This window comes from Chrysochloris asiatica, unplaced genomic scaffold (genome assembly GCF_000296735.1).
Source record: "Chrysochloris asiatica unplaced genomic scaffold, ChrAsi1.0 scaffold00110, whole genome shotgun sequence".
In the NCBI taxonomy this organism is placed as follows: domain Eukaryota; kingdom Metazoa; phylum Chordata; class Mammalia; order Afrosoricida; family Chrysochloridae; genus Chrysochloris; species Chrysochloris asiatica.
In genome coordinates this window covers 9,518,970-9,544,163 of record NW_006408628.1, presented here as the reverse complement: position 1 = coordinate 9,544,163, position 25,194 = coordinate 9,518,970, and the positions used below count along the sequence as shown (strand labels likewise).

Below are 25,194 nucleotides of genomic sequence, written 5' to 3'. Positions count from 1 at the left end.
AGCAAGTTGCTATCACTAGTTATTGTATGATAGTGTATTGAACTATATTGTCAGAAAGTCCTGGACCAGGAGACATTTGGTGGTGTGGGGAGGAAAGGCAGGTGAATTCTTCTCTAGTAATGACTAGTCTAGGAGTCAGAGTTCTTAAAGAAGTAATGGACTACAAACCACAAGGTCAGCAGTTTGAGCCCATCAGTCTCTCCGTGGGTGAAAGATGAGGCTTTCTGCTTCCACAAAGATTTATAGTGTCAGAAACCCTATACGGGGGCCTATGAGTCCAACCTACCCCACGGTATTTAACAACAACAAAAGAAAGAGCACATGAGGGCCTTGCCTGATGAATTTTCCCAGTGGAGGAGACAGAAAATTTAAGACAAACGAGGGAGTGAAGAAATAGCTTGAAAAAGTCTGTTCTTGTGAGCAGTGGAAAAGAAATGTAGAAAGATGGTGTTCAGCCCAGATCCTGTCCCATATCTTAATGACAGACTAAACCAAGCCAAACCCCCTGCCATAGAGTCGATTCTTAAAGATAGAAAGGGATGGAAACGTCTAAATCAGCCATGACAACAGAATCTTCGTTTTCTTTGTCCCTCTTCAGAGCCACCAGTCCTTTTGATATCTCACAACAATGCTTCCAAGGAGGAATGACTGTCTCTTATTTATCCATGAAGTCTAGCACACAGCGAGGTGTCATCTGCCCAAAGCCACGCAGGATATGAATTCAGGTCCGATGAGCCCCAGGTGCTGCAGTGGGGCGATTCTGGCAGTAGGAAAATGGACAGGTAGCCGTGACCTCGGCTCACCAATAGTGACGGTGTTGATGACAGCCCCTGACGGGGTGGGCGGCCGGCGACCCAAGGCAGATTCCGGGGGTCTGCCCTGGAAGACAGGCGGAGGTGGGCTCAGCGCTGCGGAAGAGACTAGGGATCGGCATCATGGGGCTCAGGCTATGCAGCTCCCAGCCCTTGACCGCTCACGTACGTCGGCGAAGGCCAGGTGTCCCGGCCAGGGATCAGGAAACGGCGTGCCGCCGGAAAGGGGCCCCCGGGGCCGGGCCCGAGCTCAGTAGCCCGCAGGAGCTGCCCCGGAGGTGTGAGCAGGGCCCTGACGAAGACCGGCCGCAGCCACCTCGGGAAGACCGCTTCGACGCCATCCGGCCTAAGTCTGCACACCTGGACAACCGGCGCTCCCATAACGCTTGTGCAGGCGAGAGGCGCCCTGGTACGGCACCCTGCGTCCCTTCTGCGGAGCTCAGGTACCGGGAGAACTGGCTCAAAGCCCGGAGCGCAGACTTAAAACCACAGCGCCTATTCCTAGACCAAGTGCAGCAGGTGAGCTCTCCTGCGTGGCAGGGGGCGGGATCCCGTCAACCCCAGCCCTCACGGTGGCCCACTCTTCGGTGGGGGCGTGGCCTCAGGCCTTCCAGCCCCCCCCAGTAGGCGGGCTGAGCGCGTGGGCCCCGCCCCCTCTTATAAGAGCGGTGCGGCACTGCAGCTAGCGCAGTTCTCACTGAGACCCGTCACCCAGACTCAACGTGAGACGCACCGCCCGGACTCATCATGGTGAGTGCGGCCCTGAGATAGGCCTCCTGTCCCCAATTATTCCCCTCGCCTCCTTCGCCCCCACACCTTGCTCCCGGAACCTCCAGAGAGCGTTCCAGGCATCAAGGAACTGCGAGGAATTTTGCAGCCCCCGCCTGGTGACTTTGGCCGAACAGTGGTGTCCACCTACGGAGGCTGGGGGTGAGGAGTGGGGCGAGGCAATACTCTTCACTAGCTGAGAGGAACCCTCCTGGCGGTCTGACCCTGCCCCACCAAGCATTGGTGCCCTAATCCTGCAGGGAGTCACGCGGTCCCGCGCAAGGTCTAGGGAAGATCGCTTGACTGCCCAGTACCCCTTGCCCCCACCCCCGCCTTGGAATAGAGTGAACACGTGTTTGGCCCTAGGAGGTGGAAAGAGGTCAGGGTACTTGGTTCCGCAACCGCGTTTCTTCCGACTGTATGTGCACCCCTCTTACCTACCGCCCCCCCAGTGACTCAGCACCCCGATCCTGAGCCTTGAGGGGGGGCGGAAATGGACTTCGGCTTGGGGAGGGTAGCCGGCCTTTCCAGTTCGAGCCTGGTACGCGCGGACTGGCAGAGACAGCTGGCGCTGAGCGAGGGTGCAGGCCGGGGGCCCGGTGGGGGGAGGGGAGAGAGGTGTGGGGGGAGGGGTGGTATTTATATCCTGGGAGCGGGGGCCGAAATTCAACCCCCCCCCCACCGCCTTGGGCTGGAAAGTAACTGGAAAGAATCTAGAGGGAGGGCGGATGCAGGGCCGGGGAGCCGGCTGGAGCTTACCCGCCCGGGGCAAGGCCAGTTAATTCTGGGGCCTCGCCGCAGGTTCCGCTTCCTTTTCTGGGTATTTGGTAACCGTCACCGAGCCGTTTAGAGGTGGGGAAGGGAGATTGCGCGGGCCCTGCGCCTACCACCCACCAGCCTGGTACTTCAGGGGTTAACCCGACTAGACGGGATGGAGCCTATGTAAGCGAGTGCCCCAGTGCAGGAAGCCCCTAGTGCCCGCCCTGCCCTTTGCGCCCACTAGTTTTATCGAGGTTATTTTAGTGCGGGCTGACGCGGTGCATGAAGGTGGTGAGGACGCCCAGAGTGCGGGGGTGGAGGTGGGGAGAGGAGCCAGATGGATTGCTATCCGGAGCCAGATGGGATTTAAAGGTGGGGGAAGTGGCTATCCAGTATGGTCAATTGATGTTAGCTGGAAGCTGACATACCTCTGCAGCCCACAGGAAAGAAGAGGGGAAGGGGCAGCATGAAATTCTAGTTGTTCATCCCCAAAAGAGAGAAGTCATCTGGTGGAGGGCCTCTAGCTGGACACTCAGCTCCTGAGAACCGTCTACTTCCAGGCAGGCTCTCTGGGAAGCTGGCTTTGTGGGCTGCAGGGATGAGGCTGAAAAGTCTCACGTCTCAGTTACTGCAGTGTATGCTTTGCCCTCTGAGTCTTCCCTGAGTATCCTGTGAATGTGGCAAAGTCTTGCAGAGCCACCACTCTCATTTGACACATTCCCCACTGAGAAGGAGGTGAATGGGCTGGCCTGCCCTTCTGGTGCCTCCTGCAGGGAGCCTGGGCAGACAACCAGCTTCTGCTGACCACTGCCCAACCCAAAGTCCTAACTCTTGCCAACTGAGTCATCCTACTCATTGGTAGGTAACAGGGTAGAAAGGAGGCTCATGACTTGAGGACTTATGGGTGTGGAACTTATACTGTATCCCCTCTTTTTATCCCTCAGCGTGAATGCATCTCAGTCCATGTGGGGCAGGCAGGTGTCCAGATGGGCAATGCCTGCTGGGAGCTCTACTGTCTGGAACACGGGATTCAGCCTGATGGGCAGATGCCCAGCGACAAGACCATTGGTGGAGGGGACGATTCCTTCACCACCTTCTTCTGTGAAACGGGTGCTGGGAAACATGTACCCCGGGCAGTTTTTGTGGATTTGGAGCCCACTGTAATTGGTGAGAGAAACAGGGGCAGGAATCTAGGAGGGGTTGAGGGTGGCTCTAACGTCTCTCTAGAAAGAATCTAGCTCTGGCTTCCTTAACCCTCTCTGAAGCTGAAGCAGGTAAGCTGATGCCCCCTACCAGCTGCTCTGAAAGGGATCCCATTAGGTGGTCCTGGATAGAGTGGGAGAAAAATGTGGACCAAAACTCAGTCATAAAAAAAAGGTCAGGCTTTCTGGTCTGATAGAGAGTGGTGGAATTTCCAAGACTATGGTCATGGTGATCCTTTAGCTCTGGAACTGAACTCACTCCAATTGTTTAATTTTCAGTCAAATAGAGAGGTCTATATGGAGTCCTGGTGTGGCGCTGTGGGTTAATGTGCTGGATTACAAGGTTGGTTTGAACCACAAGGTCGGCAGTTCAAGCTCACCAGTAGCTGTGAGTCAGAACTGACTCAATGGCACGTAACAGCAACATAAGGGGAACAGAAACACTAGGGAGGTACACACACCTTAGGATAATCAACCATTTGAGATCAAATAGACAGCATTTACCCAAGAACACAGTTCAGAAGGGTTAAGAAAGGAGGAATAGAAACAGGAAACATAGGGAAGAAGTAGGATAAGTGATGTAACATTGTAGGGATTGTAATCAATGGCATGAAAGAAAATATTTAAGAATTGTTGAATGAAAAACTGATCTACTCTTTAACCCTTCACCCAAAATAAAAAGTCCAAATATTTGTTTAAAAAATGTAAGATGTTGAAGAAGGCAAGTTGATGTGAGGCTGGTTTGGGCAGCAGGTCCTCTCCCACTCCACTATCACAAGGCTGGCAGAGGATGAGTGTTTCTATACATATGACCACAGCTATCATGCTGAGCACAGCCTGTGGTTTCTGCTCTAACCATGTGGGTTATACTCTTCCAGATGAGATCCGAAATGGCCCATACCGACAACTCTTCCATCCAGAGCAGCTTATCACTGGGAAAGAAGATGCCGCTAACAACTATGCACGTGGTCACTATACCATTGGCAAGGAGATCATTGACCCCGTACTAGACCGGATCCGCAAACTGGTGAGAATCTTGAAGGGAGGAAGCTTCTGAGAGTAAGAATGGTGAAGAAGACTGTTTTCAGATTTATTTCAGGGGTCAGCTCTTAATTGTACATTTCTAGAGCATGACGCTGCATCTGTGGGATACTTAGTAGTTTCTGCCTTGACTCTCAAAATAGGTTCTTAGGGAGCCCAAAGATAGAGTTCCTCAGACCCTTTTCCTATACCTACATTGCTTTCTCATTTTTGTCTTTCAGTCTGACCAGTGCACAGGGCTTCAGGGCTTCCTGGTGTTCCACAGCTTTGGAGGGGGCACCGGCTCGGGCTTCACGTCACTCCTCATGGAACGGCTCTCTGTTGACTATGGCAAGAAGTCCAAGCTGGAATTCTCCATATACCCAGCCCCCCAGGTGTCCACAGCTGTGGTCGAGCCCTACAACTCCATCCTGACCACCCATACCACCCTGGAGCACTCAGACTGTGCCTTCATGGTGGACAACGAGGCCATCTATGACATCTGTCGCCGCAACCTGGACATTGAGCGCCCAACCTACACCAACCTCAACCGCCTCATCAGCCAAATCGTCTCCTCCATCACGGCCTCCCTACGCTTCGATGGAGCCCTCAATGTGGACCTGACAGAGTTCCAGACCAACCTGGTGCCCTACCCTCGCATCCACTTCCCCCTGGCCACCTATGCACCAGTCATCTCTGCAGAGAAGGCCTACCATGAGCAGCTGTCAGTGGCGGAGATCACCAATGCCTGCTTTGAGCCTGCCAACCAGATGGTGAAGTGTGACCCCCGTCATGGCAAGTACATGGCCTGCTGCCTGCTGTACCGTGGAGACGTGGTGCCCAAGGATGTCAACGCCGCCATTGCTGCCATCAAGACCAAGCGTAGTATTCAGTTTGTGGACTGGTGCCCAACAGGCTTCAAGGTTGGTATCAACTACCAGCCACCCACTGTGGTGCCCGGGGGTGACCTGGCCAAGGTGCAGCGTGCTGTGTGCATGCTGAGCAACACGACCGCCATTGCTGAGGCCTGGGCCCGTCTGGACCACAAGTTCGACCTGATGTATGCCAAGAGAGCGTTTGTGCACTGGTATGTGGGTGAGGGCATGGAAGAGGGCGAGTTCTCCGAGGCCCGAGAAGATATGGCTGCCCTGGAGAAGGATTACGAGGAGGTGGGCATCGACTCCTACGAGGATGAGGATGAGGGGGAGGAGTAGAACAGCTGCCTGGAGTCCGTCTCTATGTTCATTGCAAAATCCTTTCGAAATAAACAGTCTTGCATGGTTTCTTGTCACCTCTGTGAGTGCTTGTACTACCGTCCCTTTATGCTGCTCATGGCCCTTTTTCCTTCTGTGGCTGAAGGTGGGACCTGCCAAAGGGCCCTTGCCAGGCCCAGACAGCCTGACCACCAGAGGGACCTTTGATGTGAGACCTAGGGGTATCCAGGGTAGAGTTGAGGACCAAGTCCTGGACCTCTGCTAGTCCCAAGCTGTTAAAGGATATGAGTCTTCACTTCCTTTCCAAGTAGGAGTTTTAAAGTCCAGTGGTTTCTGTATCTGAGTTGGACTGCTACCCTAGTCTTCCTGCTGCTTCTATATTCACCAACTCTGGAAGCAAGGCTTGGCTCAGGCTCCTCTGTACGTTTTGAGGTTTGGGCACAGGGCTGGGCTGGCCCAGACTTCCTGGGCATGGAGCCTAGTCATAAGCTTGGGGGATGGGAAAGGGCAAGATCCCATGGAGTTGTTTGTGCCACTGCTCTTCCCTGCAGCTCTGCATAGCTACTGTCACGCCATTTTGCTGGGGCTTGGGGGCTGTGCCAATTAAAGTCAGGTCTTCTCCTGTTTGTACTTTCTTTCTGGCTTTAGCCTCGTGGCTTCTGTGCTAACTGGTGGGAGCCTCCTGCTAGGGCCCTGGGGAAAATTTCAACTTTGCTAATAGGCACCCCAGGACCCACACTGACGTCAGCATGTGGGGGGGGGCGGGCATGGTTTTGTGCAGGGTGGGGTGAGAAGCTTCTATCTCAGGAGGAGACAGCCAGCCTTCTCCTCCTTGGTGATTCAGGGACACAGTGCCCCTTCCCTGGGGAGCAGGTTTCCAGTCCAGCTAAGGCAGCGCCCCTGTTTACTCAGCACAGCAGGCAGGAAGTGGCAGCTGGCCTCATGAATCATTAACCATGTGTGAGCTAGAATCTGCAAGGAGAGAGACCTGTGCCAAAATGGCTGCCACCTCCACTCCCCTTGCCTCCAGGCTAAGGCTGGGAGACCTGTCCCAAAGCTTCCTAGGGAGGGATTCTCCACCCAAAAGTCCTTTCCTGGCAAACCGGCTAGGCTACTTTGACTAAGCTACCCATCCCCCAAGCAGGTAAAAAAGTAAAAAACTAACTGAGTGTGCTTTTAGGGGCCCTGGTTCCAGTCCTTGGTGTAGGGAGAAGCCAGGCGGTTTAGTCTAAGACTAGCTAACAGAGAACTGCCCCGTGCCAGACCTAAAGGACAGTTGCCTCCTAGTGTGGCATGATGACATCTTGCTGTGCCCCACTGTACCAGCCCTTCCCACAATACTCCCTTTGCTCTCACTCCAGAAACAATGAAACAAAGAACCGTACTAACCAGCTTTCCCTTTATTTTTCTGTATATACGTTCTCTTGCTCCCAGCTTCGGAAGCAAACCATGATACTGAGCTCAGCAGAACTGCTCAGAGCCATGTACAGATTCTAAAAGTATCCCTTTCCTCTAACCACCCCTCTCAACTCAGTCAGGCACTTTGATTGCTGGGGGGGGGGGTAGGAGAACAGAAGCACAGACGCAGACTGAGCAGACTGTCCCTACTCCACCTGTCCCAGTGATGACAGAACAGTCCTGGACAGACTGGATGAAGATTCGGATGAAACACAGGAGCCTCTTTCCAAGGAACAAAAGTCCACTTCCTCACCAGGGCCACTGGTTTCTTCAGATCTGGGTAGTGTGCTGACCAGGAGGAAGGGGCTGCAGTGCCTCGACCTGAGTGAGGAGGGCAGGAAGGTGAGGACGCTGCTGGGGGTCCACAGTTGTCATGGAAACCAGCAGCTGCCGCAGGGCTGAAGAATGCCTGTTAGAGGAGGCGGGCAGGAAGACTTGATAATCCATCCCCACTTGCTAAGGCCCCCACCAGAGGAAGACAGCTGAAGTGTTTAATGTTTCTTTGACGGCTCACCTGGAGCTTTGTGGGATGCTGAGTTGGTTCTGCACAGCAAGGGCCACACTGTCACCTTTCTGGAACACCATGTCATAAGGGCCTTCACCAAACATCATGGCATACAGCACACAGCCTAGGGACTGATCACAACTTGATTAACATCCCTCCCTTACTGCTGTGGTAAAGGGGGCTGCATAAGTTAATACTGTATGATCTTAATCACAGGGTACCACCAAGGTCCAGAGAAACTGCCAGTTGTCTAGAGCTCATGCTTAGCCACTGTCCTGAGCCCTGACTTGTGGCTGTATCCACCCCGTATAAGGTCAAGGATTATACCACTTCCTGAGCAACTGAATACAGTACCAGTGACAGTTCCCAGGAAGGAAGCGAAGGGGGATGAAGACATACCATAGCTCCTAGGCCCCCATGCAGTTGAAACCAAAGACACACCCTCTACTGCACCATGGGTACAGAGCGGCAATCCCCCATCCCCACCCCGCCCAGATTCAAACCCCTATGCTCCTCACCCAGACGTCGGTACGCTCATCAATGACACAGTGGCTCTGCACAGAGAAGAGCTCTGGGGCCCGGTAGGAGATGGTGCATCGCTGGGCTGCCCAGTCCTGAAACAGTGGCCCCAGACCTCAAAAGTAGGCCATGGGCCACAGTCATGTGATCAAATTGGAGCATGGCCCAGAAGGGGATGAGGGATGGATGGACAAATGAACTTGGGAGACTTACCTGCAGGGCCAAGGCCTGACGGGAACCCTCCACATGAATGCATGCTTGATTCATGGAACCCAGGTCCATTAAAATGGGCTGCCCCTCATCTCCAAGCAAGATATTGGTAGGCTTCAGGTCTCTGCAGGGAAGTAGAAGAGAACTATAACATCCCTGGACAAGAAGGCCAAAATCCCAGGGAGCAAAAGACTCATGGGGTGGGAGGGGGGAGGGCTGTTATTTGGCAGGAATGCAGAGACCTCCTATTTCTTCTGATGAGGATCTACCTCTCTGCCTAGCAAATAAAGGCTCCTCCCACTGACCTGTGGGCATAACCTTTGGCATGAATGGCCTCAAGACCTCTGCAGATACCCAGCAGCAACAGCAGGATTTGGTCCTCAGCCAAGAAACTGCCTCTGTCCTTCAGCCTTTCTATCTCATTCCACAGCGTACCTCTCTGCAACACAAGTTCCCCCCCAGGTTTTCGGAAGCTCTTGGCTAATGTCAAAGTCTATCAATCTTTCACCACACACACCTCAAACCTCACCAAAGCAAAACTAAACCCACTGCCACCAGGTCAACCCTATAGGACAGAGAATAACTGCCCCAGAAGCCTAAGACTAAATCTTTATGACAGCAGGCTGTTCATCTTGCTCCTATAGAATGGCTGGTGGGTCTGAAATGACCTTTTGGCTAACAGCTGAGCACCTTACCCACTGTGCCACCAGATTTCACTCAAACCCCACAGTCCCACTTAAAACCAAAAAACCCAAACCAACTGCTGTCAAGTCGATTCTGACTTATGATGACTCCCCCTTGGGTTCCTCTAAAACCCCAAATCTGAGTAGCCAAGGCCAGGACACGGTATCAGCTTCCTAACATGCTTGGCTGCAGACCAGAAGTGGCTCCACTGCAAACCCCTCCATAACCAGGATCCTTCTGACCTTGAAGAAGGGTAGCAGCAACCAAGCCTCATGCTTCGGGCCCCGCTCCTTCATACTGTAAGCCACGAGGCGCAGGATGTTGGGGTGATGAAAGAGGCGATGCATGTCTGCTTCTCGCTGGGCCTCCTCTCGATCCTGCTGCTCGTGACACAGAATTCGCTTCAGGGCGTAGAAGTGTCCATCATGTAACCCCTCCACTAGGTCCACATAGCTGAACCCACTGTGGGCCAAAGGAGTAAGGGAAGGACCTTGGTCATCTCTCAGAATTCCCTGGGGGAAGGGAGCTGTTGTTCCCATTGAGCAAAAACCCAAATGAGACATGGCTACAAGTCTAAAGACTATTATACTTTCAGCTCAAGGACTGGGGCATAGACATCTCTGAGGTCCTATGATCTCATAACACAGTACTATGTACTCAGCAGATGCTCAGTAAATGAATACCCACAGCCATAAACTCGATTCCAACTTACAGCAACTCTATTGTTGCTGCTATGTGCCGTGGAGTCGCTTCCAAATCTTTACGGGAGCAGAAAGCCTCATCTTTCTCCTGCAGAACAGCTGGTAGTTTTGAACTGCTGACCATGAGATTAGCAGCCCGATTCGTAACCACTACGCTACCAGAGCTCCTTAGGACAGCAACTCTATAGGACAGAACAAAACTACTCCTTAAGGTTTCCGAGACTGTAAATCTTTACGGGAGTACACAGCTTCCTCTTTCTCTTGTTGGTGGTGAGCAGTCCAACACCTAACCCACAGTGCCACCACACTTATCAAGGCTTTATGACCAGGAACTGGGCTAGACATTTTATATGCATCATCTCAATCTTCACAATCCATCACTGAGATGCAATAATTAACCCCAATCGGCATATGATCAAACTGTGGCTTACCAAAGGAGCACTGGGTTGTTGCTAAGTGCTATTGAGTCAGTTCTGACTCATAGTGACCCTGTATAGAGGACTAGTAAGCACGGTGGTCCTGTAGAATAAGCACTGTACTGCTAAACACAAGGTTGGTAGCTTAAACCCGCCAGCCGCTCCGTAGGGAGAACGATGAGGCTTTCTGCTCCCATATGGCACTTAACAACATGGCTTACCAAAGTCACACTAGGCGAATCTAGGAGGCCTGGCTCCAGATTTTAATTTCTTGACTCAGGTGAGTGCAAGGATAGAGCTAAAATCCTTCCGCACCAATCATGTGTGAACTGACATCCTTCAATCACTAAAACCTGGGGCCTCCCTAAGTGATTACCAACACTCACCCCTCCCCAAGTCTCTGGATGAAGAGGTAGCGCTTATTGTCAATGATGATAGTTCCCCGAGAGCAGACACACAGAGCATGGCCCATACTGCCTCGTTCATCCTCCTCAAGCACGGTCTGAGGCTACTGAAGGTTCTTCCAGGATGAGTGGGCTCTTCCAGGCAATGCGCTGAGGGCCCAACAAATCATGCTGTAAAGAACAGAAAGGTAAAGTCGGAGGTCCGGCCCAGAACAAGGCGACCCCTTAGGCAGCAACGCAGAAAGCACAAGCCCAGAGCAGCTAGGGACCTCTAGAGGAAACGGGCCCAGGCAACGTCAGTTCCAAGAAGGCAGGAGTTAAGTGCCTGGCAGCTTCAGGCCGCTTCCGCTTACACTAGGCCACTTTTGGGCGGCCTCCGCTCCCACTCCCGTCGGGCTGCAAGGCAGGGCTAGGTAGTTCGAGAGAGGGGCGAAAAAGCTAGGGCCCACCCCTTGCAAGCAGGGCCTACCCTCGGCAACCGCGCGCAGAGCCCAGGGTCCGCCAGTCCCGACTCCCCACTGACCAGGCTCGAGCTAAAGAGAAGCCCTAGCGACCGGAAACGACGATTGCATCATCAGTTCGCGCCGGCGTAACGGCCCGTGGTATCCTAGCAACCGCTAGGCGCCCGGACGATGTAGGGGCGCGAAGCTGCTAGGGTGGGGGCAGGCTAGTCCAGGGTAGGACGGGTCCCAGGACCCAGGCGAGGGTTCCCACCTGGCCTTCAATCGAGGTCAAGACGCAGGCACTTGCGCCAAAGGGGAGCAAAGCCGGGCTCGGCCCGAGGCCCCCAGGACCTCCATCTCCTAATGCCCGAGGTAGGAAGTTTCATGCCTCCGGCGCGCTGGGGGCAGAAAGCAGCCTTCTCCGTACAGCCCAGAGGGGGATGCAGAGAGAGGCGGGTGCTCACGATCTGGATTGCTGGAACTCTGATCCGTAGAACCTTAGGGGCTCAGGCTTGTATCCCACCATCTTAGTATTGGTGGTTTAGAGCTCAGACTCATGAACCAAACTGCCAGAGTGGAAATCCGAACTTAAAAGCCCATTAGCTGTGTGACTACAGGCAAGTTACTTAACTACTCCGAGTCTTACTTTCCTATGCCTTTATCCTTCAGCCTTTCTATCTCATTCCTCAGCATACCTTTAAGATACAAGCCAAAGCCCGGAAGATTGTAGAGTACTGTGAGGCCAGACTGCTTCTTTCCATACCACCTATGAACAGGTCACTTAATATTTCTATTTCCTCATCTGTAAAACAGGGACAATTAACTACCTCAGAGTTGTTTGAGGCCTAAATGAGAAGTAAAGTGGGACCTCTGTGACTCTGTAGGATAAGCATTAGACCGGTAACCACAAGGCCAACTGCTGGCTCCCTGTGAGAAAGATTAGCCTTTCTGCTCACGTAGAGTTACACCCTCAGAACCATACAGGGTCGCTATGAGTGCTTAGCTCAATAGCTAACATACTCTGTGGGTGTTGGGGAATGCGGTGGCTCTGTGGGATAAGCACTGGACTTCGAATCACTAGGTCAACAGTTCGAGCACATCAACCACTCCAAGAGAGAAAGATGAGGCTTTCTGCTCCCACAAAGATTCAAATCCTCTACAGGATCACTATGAGTCGTAACCGATTGGATGTTACTTAACAACAACAGCAAATTAGTTTGATCCTCACATCCCAGACTGTGACGCAGCAAGAATGGAGCGTCACAAATTCCCAAACCTTGCCACTAAGCAGTTACTCTTAGCATCTCTTGCTTAGGTGGCAGGGATAAGTCGGGGAGTGATAAAACGGAATGAATAGCCAAGATGGGTCCTTTTGCTCAAAAGGCTCTGCAGGAAAAAGATCCCTTTTGTAACCTAGTTCTGGTTCTGGGCTTGCACTTTGAGAAGCTGGATGCAGAAAAGTTTACAATCTAGTAAAAGTGGCTGCAAGCTGGAGACAGAACTCCGGGGTAATGGGATGGCAACTTGGGGTGGTCTCCGCCCCCTTGCTCGCTGAGGTTTCCTCCCAGGAATCCGCCACGTGACGGTTGGACCGCAGTCTCAAATTGTGGGAGTCCTGCAGGCGCCATGGCTCCTAAGAGGCCGCCCTGCCTTTGCTCTCTGCTGCTGTCCCTCCTGACGCTGCTGCTGCTGCCCCAGGTAAGAGGGTTTACCAAAGCCGGCGGAATTTGGGAAAGCAAGATAACAGCGGGCAGTGCTACTTCCACCTCCTTGGCAGACTGTTCCCACGCCAGGCTCCTGCCGAGCACCGTCTCTCTTTCCCTTTGCAGGTAGACGCTCGGTCTTTCGTAGTGGATAGGGATCATGACAGGTTCCTCCTGAACGGGGAACCATTCCGCTATGTATCTGGCAGCCTGCACTACTTCCGGGTACCGCGCGTGCTTTGGGCGGACAGACTTTTCAAGATGCGAATGAGCGGCCTTAATGCCATCCAGTTGTAAGAAGTGCTCCCGAGAGCCGTGGAGGGGCGGAGTTTATTTACCCTTTGACCCACGCCCTGGGGAAGAGGGTTGCCACGGCTCTGTATGGTGAGGTGCTAGAGCTCTAGGGCACCCAGGTTAAGGGTTGGAAAGGGCTGTCCAGGATCATTTAACAGCTTCCAGGAGATTCTTGGGGGACCTGATCCCTTAGTCTCCCAGGCACCTCCCCACCTTGGGCCCTGTTAACCTCTTCCTTCCTCAGTTATGTGCCCTGGAACTACCATGAGCCAAAGCCTGGCATCTATAACTTTAATGGCAGCCGAGATCTCATTGCATTTCTAAGTGAGGCAAATAAGGCGAACTTGTTGGTCATACTGAGACCAGGACCTTACATCTGTGCCGAGTGGGAGATGGTGAGTTAGTTGGAGAGTGGATAGAAGAGCCAAAGCCACCCTGTGTAGTTCCTAGACAACTCCCATCTGCCCACACCTTAGGGGCTCCTCCAGCATCTCACTCAAACTTCCTTCTTCCCTTTTTATCTCCATCCCGAAACAACAAAACCTACACTTTTCCTTGTTGTGTTTATGTCTGTCTCAGGGGGGTCTCCCATCCTGGTTGCTTCAAAAACCTAAAATTCATCTGAGAACCTCAGATCCAGGTGAGTTGATACAGATTTAACAAAAAAGCCAAATCACAACAGATGGTTCAGGTTTCAGAGAATTGCTTGAGGACGTGAGGTATAAGTTAAGCATGTGTTGTAGCTGGCCAGGTGACAAAGGTGAGGAGAAAAAAATGTCAGGCAGAAGTAGTAACTACCTGAGGGTGAATCACAAAAAATCACAAGGAGCTGGGAACTTAAGGCATGTAAATCATGTAAGCAATGATCTTCCAACAGATGGCGTAAATCAACTGGACTGTACACTAGAGTATAGATTACACATTTCTGTGAATTCCCATGCTACTTCACAATAACCTCAGGTATAAGTTAATTACATAATAATAAATCTGTGCTTAACATTTTTGTTAGTTAAAAACCAGACTCCTAAGAAACACTGTTTTAAGGACTCCCATGTTCAAGTTCCATTGACATGCACATATATGAGCGCTTAGGGTTGACTTTCTTCTCACTAGTCAGTGCTTCCCAGATTTAGTTGTGGGTAAGTGGGTTGGAGACCACAGCCCCCTGTGCGGGCAGCACCGAAGCTGCTAGCATTGATGCTTGAGTGCACAGAGGTTGTGATGGTCTCTGTGCACTCAGAGAACACTGCTTCTTCCTTTAGACTTCCTTGCTGCAGTGGACTCCTGGTTCAAGGTCTTGCTACCCAAGATATATCCATGGTTGTACCACAATGGGGGCAACATCATTAGCATTCAGGTACAGGTGGAAATTTGACTGGGCTAGAAGGGAATACGAGGAACACTTTACCTCATTGCTGAATTCCTCTTCCCCTTACTCCTGGCAGGTGGAGAATGAATATGGTAGCTACAAGGCCTGTGATTTCAGCTACATGAGGCACCTGGCTGGGCTCTTCCGGGCACTGTTAGGAGATAAGATCTTGCTCTTCACCACAGATGGGTCTGAAGGACTCAAATGTGGCACACTCCAGGGACTCTACACCACTGTGGATTTTGGCCCAGGTCTAAGCAAGGGACAGGAATATGGTCAGGGAAGCGGCACCTCTTCTGCAATGTTTAACTTTCACCTTTTCTTCCCTTCTGCAGCTGACAACATGACCAAAATCTTTACCCTGCTTCGGAAGTATGAACCCCGTGGGCCATTGGTGAGGGGCCAGAAGCGGGGAAAGCAAAGCAAGAGTCATGCCTTGGGACAGGTCAAGCTCCGTTCCCATCTTGCTCACCCCTTTCTCCTTTCACATCACACTCTAGGTGAACTCTGAGTACTACACAGGTTGGCTGGATTACTGGGGTCAGAATCACTCCACTCGGTCCATTTCAGCTGTAACCAGAGGACTAGAGAGCATGCTGCAGTTGGGAGCCAGTGTGAACATGTAACTGGAGGCACTGGGGCCAGTGAACATGAATCTGTAACCGGGAGTTGGGGATGGCAGTTAAGATTTAATGAGTCAGCTTCTACCTTTGCCCCTCCCCTCCCCCACTTCAGGTATATGTTCCATGGAGGTACCAACTTTGGATACTGGAATGGTGAGTCCAGGTAGTTCTTGGGGTAGAAAGACTGGAGGCAGCAAGGAATTAGAACTTTAGGGCTGGGTGGATCAAGACATCTAGGCCCTATTGCTACCTGCGATGGCAAAATTCACTGCATCAAACCCATTCTTTGCTTAGTGCATATGACATGAAAGGTATGTTGAATTAAATTGGTTTTCCCCCAGGTGCTGATGAGAAGGGGCACTTCCTTCCAATTACTACCAGCTATGACTATGATGCACCCCTCTCTGAAGCAGGAGACCCCACACCTAAGCTTTTTGCTATTCGAAATGTCATCAGCAAGGTACCCTGTTACTTCATCAAGCTCTGAAGGCTTTGATTACTTTTGGGGAAGGGAGTAGTTGTTTGTGAAGGGTTCCTATAAAGCAGTGGGTCTTGCCTGAGCCACAGTCCTGTGTGTCCCATGGAAGCATTTTCCAGCTACCCATTCACATGTGACTATGTGTAGAAAGATACATGTGTGCAAAATTACAACCCTTCACTGGATCCCAGCTACATGAGGCTCCCTGCTCTAGAGCCTTGAAATAGGGGTTGTTTCTGTGGTTTTTCTATGGCTCCTCAGAGCATTTGGTTTCAGTTCCAGGAAATTCCCTTGGGACCATTACCTCCCCCCAGCAGCAAGATGAAGCTTGGGCCTTTGACTTTGCACATGGTAAATTCTTCTGCCTCTTTATTCTCAATATGCAATCCTGTCCTGTCCCTCTAGTCTGACGTTTTATCCTTATTCTCATAGGATGGGAGTTTGCTGGCTTTTCTAGACGTTTTGTGCCCCAAAGGGCCCATCCGTTCAATCTTGCCAATGACCTTTGAGGCTGTCAAGCAGGTAAGGCAAAAACTCACACCTGGTAGGTATGGAAACCTTCTCGACAGTTTATAGCCATAAGTTTCCTCCAGCTACCCACTTGCCCACAGTATTCTGTTATTTCTCAGTTCATCTTTAGTACTCATTTTCCATACCCAGGATCACGGCTTTATGTTGTACCGGACCCACCTGGTCAATACGTTTACAGAGCCAACATCATTCTGGGTGCCGAACAATGGACTTCATGACCGTGCCTATGTGATGGTGAATGAGGTATGAACTTATTTCCAAGCTAACTTCTAAACCCCAATTTCTAGCCCTCCCCAGCACTCTTTAGCTTTAAGTTCTCCATATCTACCCTTTTCCACCTCCCTGCTAAAGTAGGCCTGTGCATCAGCCACAAGCTAGATGCCAAGCCCTTCTTCTCACAGAGCCTCTCTCTTGTCCACAGGTGTTCCAGGGTGTATTGGAACGAAACATAAAAAGCAGATTATTTTTGATGGGAAAAATGGGGGACAGATTGGATGTCTTGGTGGAAAACATGGGGAGGCTCAGTTTTGGGTCTAACAGCAGTGACTTCAAGGTGAGCTGGCTTTGTCCACCTCTAGTCCCTAAAACCCTTCATGACCATTTTCCTTTGTAAGGGTAGGGACCTACTGGATGCTAACCAGAGCCACCTCCTTGGGAGTCAGGAAGAGAAGTAGTATGGCTTGTAGGGATATGAACAGGGCTTGGTTAGGAATCTAGTTTGGCCTCGGAGATAAGCGGCTGATGCGTTCTCATTTGTCTTCCCCACAGGGCCTAGTAGAGCCACCACTTCTGGGGCACGCAGTCCTCACCCAGTGGCTCATGTTTCCCCTGAAAATTGATAAGCTTGTCAAGTGGTGGTTTCCTGTCCAGATACCAAAGAGGTCATACCTTCCAACTCCCTCAGGCCCCACCTTCTACTCTGCAACCTTTTCAGTTTCAGACTCAGTAGTAGGGGACACATTTCTGCATCTACCTGGATGGTCCAAGGTATTGCTGATGGTGAGCGGGTGGTAAATGAGGAAAATTGTGGCCCAAGGGGGGCGGGATTACTCCCCTGCTGGAAACCCAAAAGGAGCTGATTCTTTCTCATCCCTGAGAGGTGACCCTTGCTTTTTCTCTCCCCCTCCCTAGGGCCAAGTCTGGATCAATGGGTTTAACTTGGGTCGGTACTGGACAAAGCGGGGCCCACAGCAGACCCTCTATGTGCCAAGACCCCTGCTGATTCCTAGGGGCACCTTCAACAAAATCACATTGCTGGAACTAGAAAATGTGCCTGCTAACCCCCAAATCCAATTTCTGGACAGGCCTATCCTCAATAGCACCTTACACAGGACCTACTTCAATGCCTTCTTAGCTGATGAACAAATGGAGTTAAGTGGACACTGAAAGAAAGTTAACCCATGGCCCTGGAGTGGTCAGGATCCCTTGGTGCTGGCCATGGTGACCATAACGAACCAAAGGCCCTCAGGGCTGAATGCAAGTACAAACGCGGTTTCTTTGCCAAACTTTATTATGATTAAAGTTCCAGAGACAGTACCAGCTCCACACACTTCTGTGGCCCTGTCTTTGTCCTGGTTCCTGAGTATCCCTCGTCCTAATTTTCCAAATACTCTGGCTTTCTGGGGAAGAGATAGCTAGAACTAGTGTGAATGTGCCCTCTCAGGGCCTGACGTTGGTCCAGGTAGAGCAGTTAAGAGATCAGGAAGAGGGTCTCCCGGCCCGAGAGCGATGTTCCTGGAGGCAGCGAGTGGAGCAGAAAGAGAAGTCCAGGTAGTGAAAGGGAATGAGGCCTTGGAGGGATGCCCCACAGCTCCAGCAGCGTCTGAAGAAGAGGAAGAAAAATGGCTGGCAGCTACCCCCAAATCTGTGCAATCCAAAGCCTCCTCACCCTTTTCTGGCCATTTCCAGTTTTATTTCAAAGGTTCCCAGAACACCTCAAATTCTTTCAACAAGCCTTCTCAATACTGTGTGGGTACTCCATTCATTTGCCTCAAATGGTTCCTACAACATTCTATTCCACCCACTCACACCATTCTCCCTACCGGGCATTGATGATCACAGGGTCAGGGATCTGAGGAGTAGGGGCTCCCAATTGGGCAGCTAGTCGGCGCTCTGCAGCAAGAGCTCTCTGAAGACAAAAAGCTGTATTTAGGATAAGGCCCCAGTTGTGCATCAGGTGGCTGCACACTGAAGGGAGTGGTCTCTAAGGAGGCCCTGCTGTGTAAGAGCTCAGCCTCACCTTCTCTCGGTCACTGAGGGCAGCAAATCTCTGCTGCTCTTCTTGTTCCCACTTCTCCTGCTCCCGCCGCCTCCGCTGCTGTTCGTCCCTTAACCGCCGGGCTGCCTTCTGTTCTCTTTTCCGTGTGGCCTGCCGTGCCTCCATTTCTGGTGTCAGTGGCCCTGGCACCTAGAAGATTTCAGGGGCCTTAGTAAAACTGCAAGAAAACAGAAAAGCTCTAGCCAAGATGTGTGATGCCTTCCCACTCTTCTCTCCTTTTCCAGCTGACCTGAGCCTTGTTGTAATCATAGGCATCTGGATTCTTCTCCATGAACCTTCGGAACTCATTACGTGTTGATCTGTCAACTGCAACCGTATATGGTGGCTGGGCCCGGAAGTCCCTAGGTGTGAAACCCACCAAGATGGGTCAACTTGCCTCCCATCTTTCCCAGAATCACCCAAGCATACAAAGGGAATACCCATCAAGCAGCCAATGCCAACTTTAACCTCCAAACCATCTTCTAAATCCAAAATAGCTCAAGATGGGGCCTCACTTACTGCACAGTGGGGTCGGCACCTGCCTCCAGCAGCAGGCGAACCACTGAGCCTCTCCCAGCAGCGGCGGCTGCATGTAAGAGCGTGAAGCCTCCAGGGCCAAAGGGGGCACTGAGCAGAGACAGAACTCCAGGGTCTATGGAGCTCGCAGCTAGTTGGAGCTTCAATATCCTTACATCTCCGGCTCGGCAAGCAGCTAGAAGCACACCCCAGAGTTCTGGCTGACCAGGAGCCTTGGCCTCATCTAGCAAAGGATCGTTTGGGGCTGTATGTGCCTGGGATTTAGCTGACTCTGAGAGAGTCTCATCTTTTAGAGACTCCTCGGAGAGAGTCCTATGTGCACCAGCTTCCAGCTCCCGGCTTCTCTCCTTTTTCCTTTTCTTTCTGCGCCGCTTGGGCAACACCTCAAACTCACGAAGATCCAGGGTCCCCAGAGTCATCTCCACTAGTTCCAATTCCACCTGGAAGCTGTCCTCTCCCTCTGACCCTGAACCTAGGGAAAAATATGACATTAAACCCACCTAAAAGGAGCTCGGAAACCCTGTACAGGGTCGCTATGGGTCGGAACCGACTCGACGGCACTTAACAACAACAAAAGGAGCTCTGGTAGCATAGGGGTTACCAATCGGGCTGCAAACCGCAAGTTCAGCAGTTCGAAACTACCAGCTGCTCCGTGGGAGAAAGATGAAGCTTTCTGCTCCTGTAAAGATTTACAGCCTCGGAAACCCTGTTCAGGGTCGCTATGGGTCGGAACCAACTCGACGGCACTTAACAACAACAACAAAGGAGCTCTGGTAGGGTAGTGGTTACAAGTTGGGCTGCCAACCTCAAGGTCAGCAGTTCGAAACTACGAGGAGTTCCACGGGAGAAAGATGAGGCGTTCGGCTCCCATAAAGATTTACAGCCTCAGAAACCCAGTGCAGGGTCACTATGAGTCGGAAATGACTCCACGGTACTTAGTAACAACAACAAAGGCTAAGCAGAGGGTGAAAAGAATGTGGGGTGCCACAAAATGTATATAAAGAGATAATCTTGAAATCAAATTAAGGGGTGTTTTTTTTTTTTTTTGATCACCCCAGAAAAAGTCAGAGTCCTGGTGTGGCGTTGTAGGATAAGCATTGGACTGCTAGCAACACAGTCAGTGATTCAAACCTACCAGTCACTCCTCGGAAACCCTATAGAGGATTACTATGAGTCAGTACTGACTCAAAGGCACTTAATAATAGCAAGAGAAAGTAGCACATTAAGGACTGAATCCGTTAGTATAAAATGCAGAAATGAGGCTCTGAGCCCAGCATAGGGTAGACCAAAAAAGACTGGCAGGGGCAAGTCTCTCAACTCTTAGCTTAATGTATACAATAGAGGAAAGTCTGAGAGCAGGGTAAGGATCTGCAGTCATTGAAGCAGCTTTTAGCCCCCAAATCCAGCAAAACAGCAGATTCACACAACATGTCTATTCAAGCTTTGTTTTGTGTCAAGATTGTTCTAAGTACTGGGGATACATGAGTGAACAAAAGAGATAACTGATTTGGAAAGACAGCCACTGAGTATGTCTCAGTAATTGCTGTTACACCCTGTTTTAGATGCAGACCCTGGAGTAGGTGTAAAATGTGTACTGGAGTGGAAGGGCCATCTGTAAATAGGGAACTGGGTATGTGATCAGGGTAGTGAATTTGCCACTGCATTTCTATGACAGATTCCTATACAGGGATTAACAATTGTCAAATGGGGCTCAAACCCTGTTTGGGAGACTCTGCATTCTGCCCAAGTGCTTCATTTTCATCACGTGGGACTTTTCTTCTTTCTTCCTCAATAGCTGCCTTCCTCTCATTCCTTGTTTTCCAGTGTGTATGAGGGGAATCCAATCTGACTGTCTCTCGGGGGTCTTCTCCTGCCATTAAACAAATGATTGTTCTTAAGCCCAGATGAGTTGCTAGTCCTAGTTGTGGTTGGGCTAGAAAATTCTTTGGATACCCACTTGGGGATTGAGGCTTGGGCTGGACCGTACAAGGTCTGGGGGTCTAGATCAAAGACTCACCGTGGACATGCAAAGTGGTCAACTTATGGAGCACGTGCTCTAACTCTCGGAAGGTAGGTCTGCGGGTAACGAGGGGGATATTCCAAATCCGGGGATCCCCTCGTTGCAGGGGTGCCTCACGGCCTCCAAAGAACAAGGGTCGGCCAGAGCGGGGGGCACGCAGCAGAATGGTCTTGGCCTCCCTCAACGCCTCAGCCCAGCCTGGTCCTGCCAGCAGATCACGGACTTCCTACAGGAAAGAGAGTAATTCACATCTACTTGCTAGTCTAAAATCTACAACCAAAAGTAACCCACAGATCACAGAGGTAGGAAAGAACAAAGAGGGAGTACTAAGGCTCCTGGGAATTCCTTTTCTACCTTTCTTTGCCTAGAAATGGAATTGAAAGGGAAACAAAAGTGTGGACGAGAGGAGCATCAGCTTTGGGAGGTTTAACTCACCTTATATAGTGTGACTTCATTATAGCGCCTCAGGTTAGCTCCGGCGGAGCGAGAAGCCCTACCCCGGACATCCCGAACCCCTTGGGCTGTTCCCCGCTTGGCCCGTACAGTGTAGCGGTGAAAGGTTTTGTGGGCCACCACTTCTCTTCTGTAGACAGCACAATTTCAGTACTGGAGACCAGCTGGGGCTCCCAGGCTAACAGGATCCAGTCCACCCACACCCCAGGCAGCACCCTCTCACCCTTGGAAAATGGCACCAGCAAAGTGGCCAGCTGCAGCCATGAGTACCACAGAGTGTCTGGGACCTCCACTTTGCAAATTCTGTAGCAGGATTTCTACATCATCTAGGGGTACCTGGATGACAGAGGAAAAGCACATTCTGCCTGTTACAGTCACAGAAAGCAGGTCACAAGGCAAAACCAGAACGAATCCTGAATTTGTAATGTGGGGGAACAAGGACAGTAACTGGAAATGGAAAAATTATGAATCAACGGTCTGTTAGAAACTTAGGCTCCCTCTTAGAAAACAAGGTTTAGAATGCACATTGTATAGTAACCAAATCTTTGTGTATGGGTATACTTCTACTCTCCCTCCCACACCTGCTCAGACTAAAGAACACCAAATCTCCTGACCAACAGAAACAGCGAGTGCTGTCCTGTGCAGATAGTAGTGGTTGTATGTACTGCTATAAATGTGGGGCGCTTGCCACAATCCCAGCAAGAATCCAATCACCGGCAGCAGACTCCTGAACAGGCTCAACCAGCCTCTTGCCAGTCTCCCATTTGAGAGCTTTGACCCGTAATTTTTCCCATTCTGTTTGCTGTTCTGCTTCATCCAAATTTTAAAAAACTCAGGTCTGTTCTGACTTCATTTCATCCATCATGACCGATCCAGTGAGAAGCCCTGATTAAAAGCAAGAAACTAATTCTGAAGAGACAGACTCCCAAGTGTCAGTGCTGTTTCATTTAACACAGCCATCCTAACAATGGTCTCCATTTTACAAACCAAGACATTAAAGGCTTGTAGTTGTAGCCAGGATCAAGTGGTAAATTCAACAGAAACCTAGATCAAACTGTTCCCAAACTTTTTTCCTTTGCAATGAATCCTTCCCAGATTCAGGTCAGTTTAACCTAAGACTACTGCCAACAGTGATAACTTATCCCCAGACAGAAGCGACAAATAGACTCCACAACATTTAACAACAACAAAGGGATATCTAGGTAGATTACACAAAACGCTGGGGTTGACCACACACCTGTGCTGTAACTTACCTGGCGAGGGCCTAGGATACAGCGGTAGGCAGAGAGGAACTGGCCCTGTGCATTTTGGAAAAGAACCCGATGGGAGGGAAAGCCTCGTGGATGGTTGGGCTTCTCAAATTCAGCCCTCTCCTCACCCAATATCTGCAAGTCTTCCTCACTGGCTGAGTCTGAGTCTTCTGATCCTGAGATGCTGGACAGATCCCCTGTGGACAACAGGATGTAAGTTTAACACCCCAGCTCCTAAGCCTTCCCCTGTCTCCATGCCGTATTCCCATCCAAGTTTCCCCCCAGTAAGCACCTGCGGAGCTCTGCTTTTCAAAGTCCAGGGCAGACAGGAGAGGCTTGTCCTTAAGCCGTTGCTTTAAATTAAACCGATGCCAGTCAAGCTTATAATGTTCCCTCTGGTAGGAAGCAAAAAGGGAAGCAAAAGGTAGAAATATGATCGTCAAGAGCAGGAAAAGAGCTCCAGGAAGTAATGCAAGTAACACGCACTTCCTTCATCATAGTGTTTGTTGTTATTCTTGATGCCAAGTGCCATCGAGTCTGCTCTAGCTCTAACTCAGCAGCCCTGTACAGAGTTTCCAAGAAGCGGCTGGTGAGTTTGAACTACCAACTTTGTGGTTCTAACTGAACTTGAGGTCCAGTGCTTTGATTATCACATAGCACCATACCAGGACTCCTAGTCAAAGTGTTGTTGTAAAGTACCATCAAGTCATTTCCAACTCAGAATGACCCTGTACAGGGTTTCCAAGGAGCAGTTGGTGGGTTTGAACCACTAACCTTGCAGTTCAAATATACCTTGTGGTCCAGTACTTATCCTACAGCACCACAAAAGTTGACCTCTCCCCAGCCACCATTGTAACTATGCTTCTAACATCTTGCCCTGCAGTCTAGCCTTTTACCTGCTCCTGGCGATTCTGGAAGGTCTGGTCACAGGTTGAACAATATAACTTCTCCAAAATATCTGAAGGACCCTGCAGTAAGTCATTTTCTTCCTGGGTTTGCTCTCTCCCCTGAACCTAAATACGGAGAGGGTGATTAGAGGCAGAAAAAGAGTCCAATTCCACAGTACAAAGCAGAGGAGGATACAAACAAATGTAATGCCTTATCTTAAGGAATTCACAATCTAATACTAATGCAATAAATGAATTATCAATCAATTTCCATAATAAATGTGTTTCTAAAAAGGAATACATGAACTGAATACAAATCAAACATTAAATTTAAATGAACCAAAGGGATTGTTCAGAGGAATATTGTAAAAAATAACTTGTGGTATGGTCTGTAAAAAACCACTTCCCAGAGAAACAAGATGGCAGACCGGGTGGAAGTGCAGTGAGGAGCTCCGTCAGCAACGACACAGCATAGCAGACCAAGCAGGCTCAGGGGATGGTGCCAGAACTCTGAACCACATATAAAGGAATATTTAGAAGGTTGGAAAGCTTACAGCTAGGCGAATCTGTAACAGAATCAAGAAATCCATTGCTATCTAATTCAAGATGCTCAGCTGCTTCCAGAGCCACCATCTTGGGCAAACCCAAGCTGGGGAAGGATCAGAGCAGCCATGGATGCCTGACAGAACCATAGAGATAAAAGTGTGGACACTCTTTTTTTTTAAATATGTGTTCATTGGTCTCTCGCTGGCTGTGCACCTCCAATATGGTGACTAGAGGGAGTACCTGATCAAGTGGACACTCCACCATGCCCCCGGAGGGTTCTACTATGCATACACACAGATCTCCTCGAAATTTAAAGTGACAGTTTCCACTTAAAACCAAACGTCAGTGCAAAACAGCCACAGCAGGCCCTGAACTGTTTATCACTAGGAAAAAGGCCTGAACAGGGATTATGGAGTGGGACAGGCAGACTAAAAAGGAAAGACGCTGAAAATTAAATCCTGAGTTACGTCACAATGACCAACAGGGGCATCTTGAAATTTCTCAGGAAGAAGGGTGAAAAGGGAAGCCCATCTCCTGATCACATTTACCTGGAGGCAATCAGAAAGAATAAAAAATACCAAAGCACACACCCATCTAAGTATTAAGGCCACAGATAACTCCTGAATATGCCCAAAAAACAAGCAGATGACCATATCAGCACATGTCCAGAAACAAGATAAAGTGACTGAGGCAAATGAGCTGGAAGTAAACCTACATTCCATACTGAAAGATGGGCAGGCTTTGGAAATGCCTGAGAAGGAATTCAGAAAAATTATTATAAAATGTATCAAAACACTATATAATGGAGTTGAGAAAAAAAAGGGAAAAGTCAGGAAAGTGCTATAGGAACAATCAAATAAGATAGATACAGCATTGGAAAGAATTCAAAACCTACAGAAAGAGGTCCAAATGATTAATAATAGAATATCAGAAATGGACAATACACTCAAAGGGCAAAGGAGTAGAATTGAAGAGACAGAAGCCAGCACTAGTGAGCTAGAAGATAAATTTCTCAACACTACTAAGATAGAAGAGCAAGCACAAAAAAGGATGAAAAAAATCAGAAGAAGGTCTAAGATTCATGTTGGACAATATGAAGAGGAATAACTTAAGAATTATTGGCATTCCAGA

At 50.2% G+C, this 25,194-nt stretch overlaps 4 protein-coding genes across 5 annotated transcripts in view; 2 read left to right on the top strand and 2 right to left on the bottom strand.

Annotated features, from left to right (window-relative positions):
- The first annotated feature begins 1,528 nt into the window (after positions 1–1,528).
- On the top strand, positions 1,529–5,844 carry TUBA4A (tubulin, alpha 4a). The gene is made up of 4 exons (XM_006867834.1): positions 1,529–1,562; positions 3,284–3,506; positions 4,420–4,568; positions 4,804–5,844. Exons 1-4 carry the CDS (start codon positions 1,560–1,562, stop codon positions 5,773–5,775), a joined length of 1,347 nt encoding a protein of 448 aa, XP_006867896.1. The 5' UTR covers positions 1,529–1,559; the 3' UTR covers positions 5,776–5,844.
- A 1,650-nt stretch (positions 5,845–7,494) lies between these two features.
- STK16 (serine/threonine kinase 16) lies at positions 7,495–10,843 on the bottom strand. The gene is made up of 7 exons (XM_006867833.1): positions 10,655–10,843; positions 9,394–9,613; positions 8,773–8,906; positions 8,471–8,591; positions 8,257–8,352; positions 7,748–7,869; positions 7,495–7,642 (listed from the first exon to the last, which is right to left on the bottom strand). The coding sequence occupies exons 1-7, from the start codon at positions 10,738–10,740 to the stop codon at positions 7,504–7,506; spliced, it is 918 nt and encodes a 305-aa protein (XP_006867895.1). The 5' UTR covers positions 10,741–10,843; the 3' UTR covers positions 7,495–7,503.
- Positions 10,844–11,309: 466 nt separating this feature from the next.
- GLB1L (galactosidase, beta 1-like) lies at positions 11,310–17,506 on the top strand. 2 transcript variants are annotated; one of them, XM_006867831.1, is made up of 17 exons: positions 11,310–11,487; positions 12,684–12,813; positions 12,945–13,111; positions 13,357–13,507; positions 13,692–13,752; positions 14,375–14,469; positions 14,558–14,732; positions 14,817–14,875; positions 14,982–15,103; positions 15,217–15,257; positions 15,446–15,564; positions 15,859–15,933; positions 16,015–16,104; positions 16,243–16,356; positions 16,535–16,666; positions 16,882–17,100; positions 17,245–17,506. In XM_006867831.1, the coding sequence occupies exons 2-17, from the start codon at positions 12,742–12,744 to the stop codon at positions 17,497–17,499; spliced, it is 1,947 nt and encodes a 648-aa protein (XP_006867893.1). In that variant the 5' UTR covers positions 11,310–11,487; positions 12,684–12,741; the 3' UTR covers positions 17,500–17,506. The 2 variants fall into 2 exon arrangements, with proteins under 2 accessions (XP_006867893.1, XP_006867894.1); XM_006867832.1 differs by lacking the exons at positions 11,310–11,487; positions 14,375–14,469; positions 14,558–14,732 and having other exon boundaries at positions 12,742–12,813; positions 17,245–17,502.
- Positions 17,507–17,811: 305 nt separating this feature from the next.
- Positions 17,812–25,194, bottom strand: part of ANKZF1 (ankyrin repeat and zinc finger domain containing 1) — an 11,289-nt gene continuing 3,906 nt past the window's right edge. The window contains exons 2-13 of the mRNA XM_006867830.1: positions 23,527–23,637; positions 22,923–23,025; positions 22,634–22,827; positions 21,604–21,716; positions 21,363–21,510; positions 20,925–21,153; positions 20,625–20,777; positions 18,890–19,379; positions 18,621–18,732; positions 18,353–18,520; positions 18,156–18,241; positions 17,812–17,935 (exon numbers count right to left, since the gene is read on the bottom strand). Coding sequence (XP_006867892.1) covers positions 17,812–17,935; positions 18,156–18,241; positions 18,353–18,520; positions 18,621–18,732; positions 18,890–19,379; positions 20,625–20,777; positions 20,925–21,153; positions 21,363–21,510; positions 21,604–21,716; positions 22,634–22,827; positions 22,923–23,025; positions 23,527–23,637 — 2,031 coding nt within the window. The remainder of the gene's footprint in view (positions 17,936–18,155; positions 18,242–18,352; positions 18,521–18,620; positions 18,733–18,889; positions 19,380–20,624; positions 20,778–20,924; positions 21,154–21,362; positions 21,511–21,603; positions 21,717–22,633; positions 22,828–22,922; positions 23,026–23,526; positions 23,638–25,194) is intronic.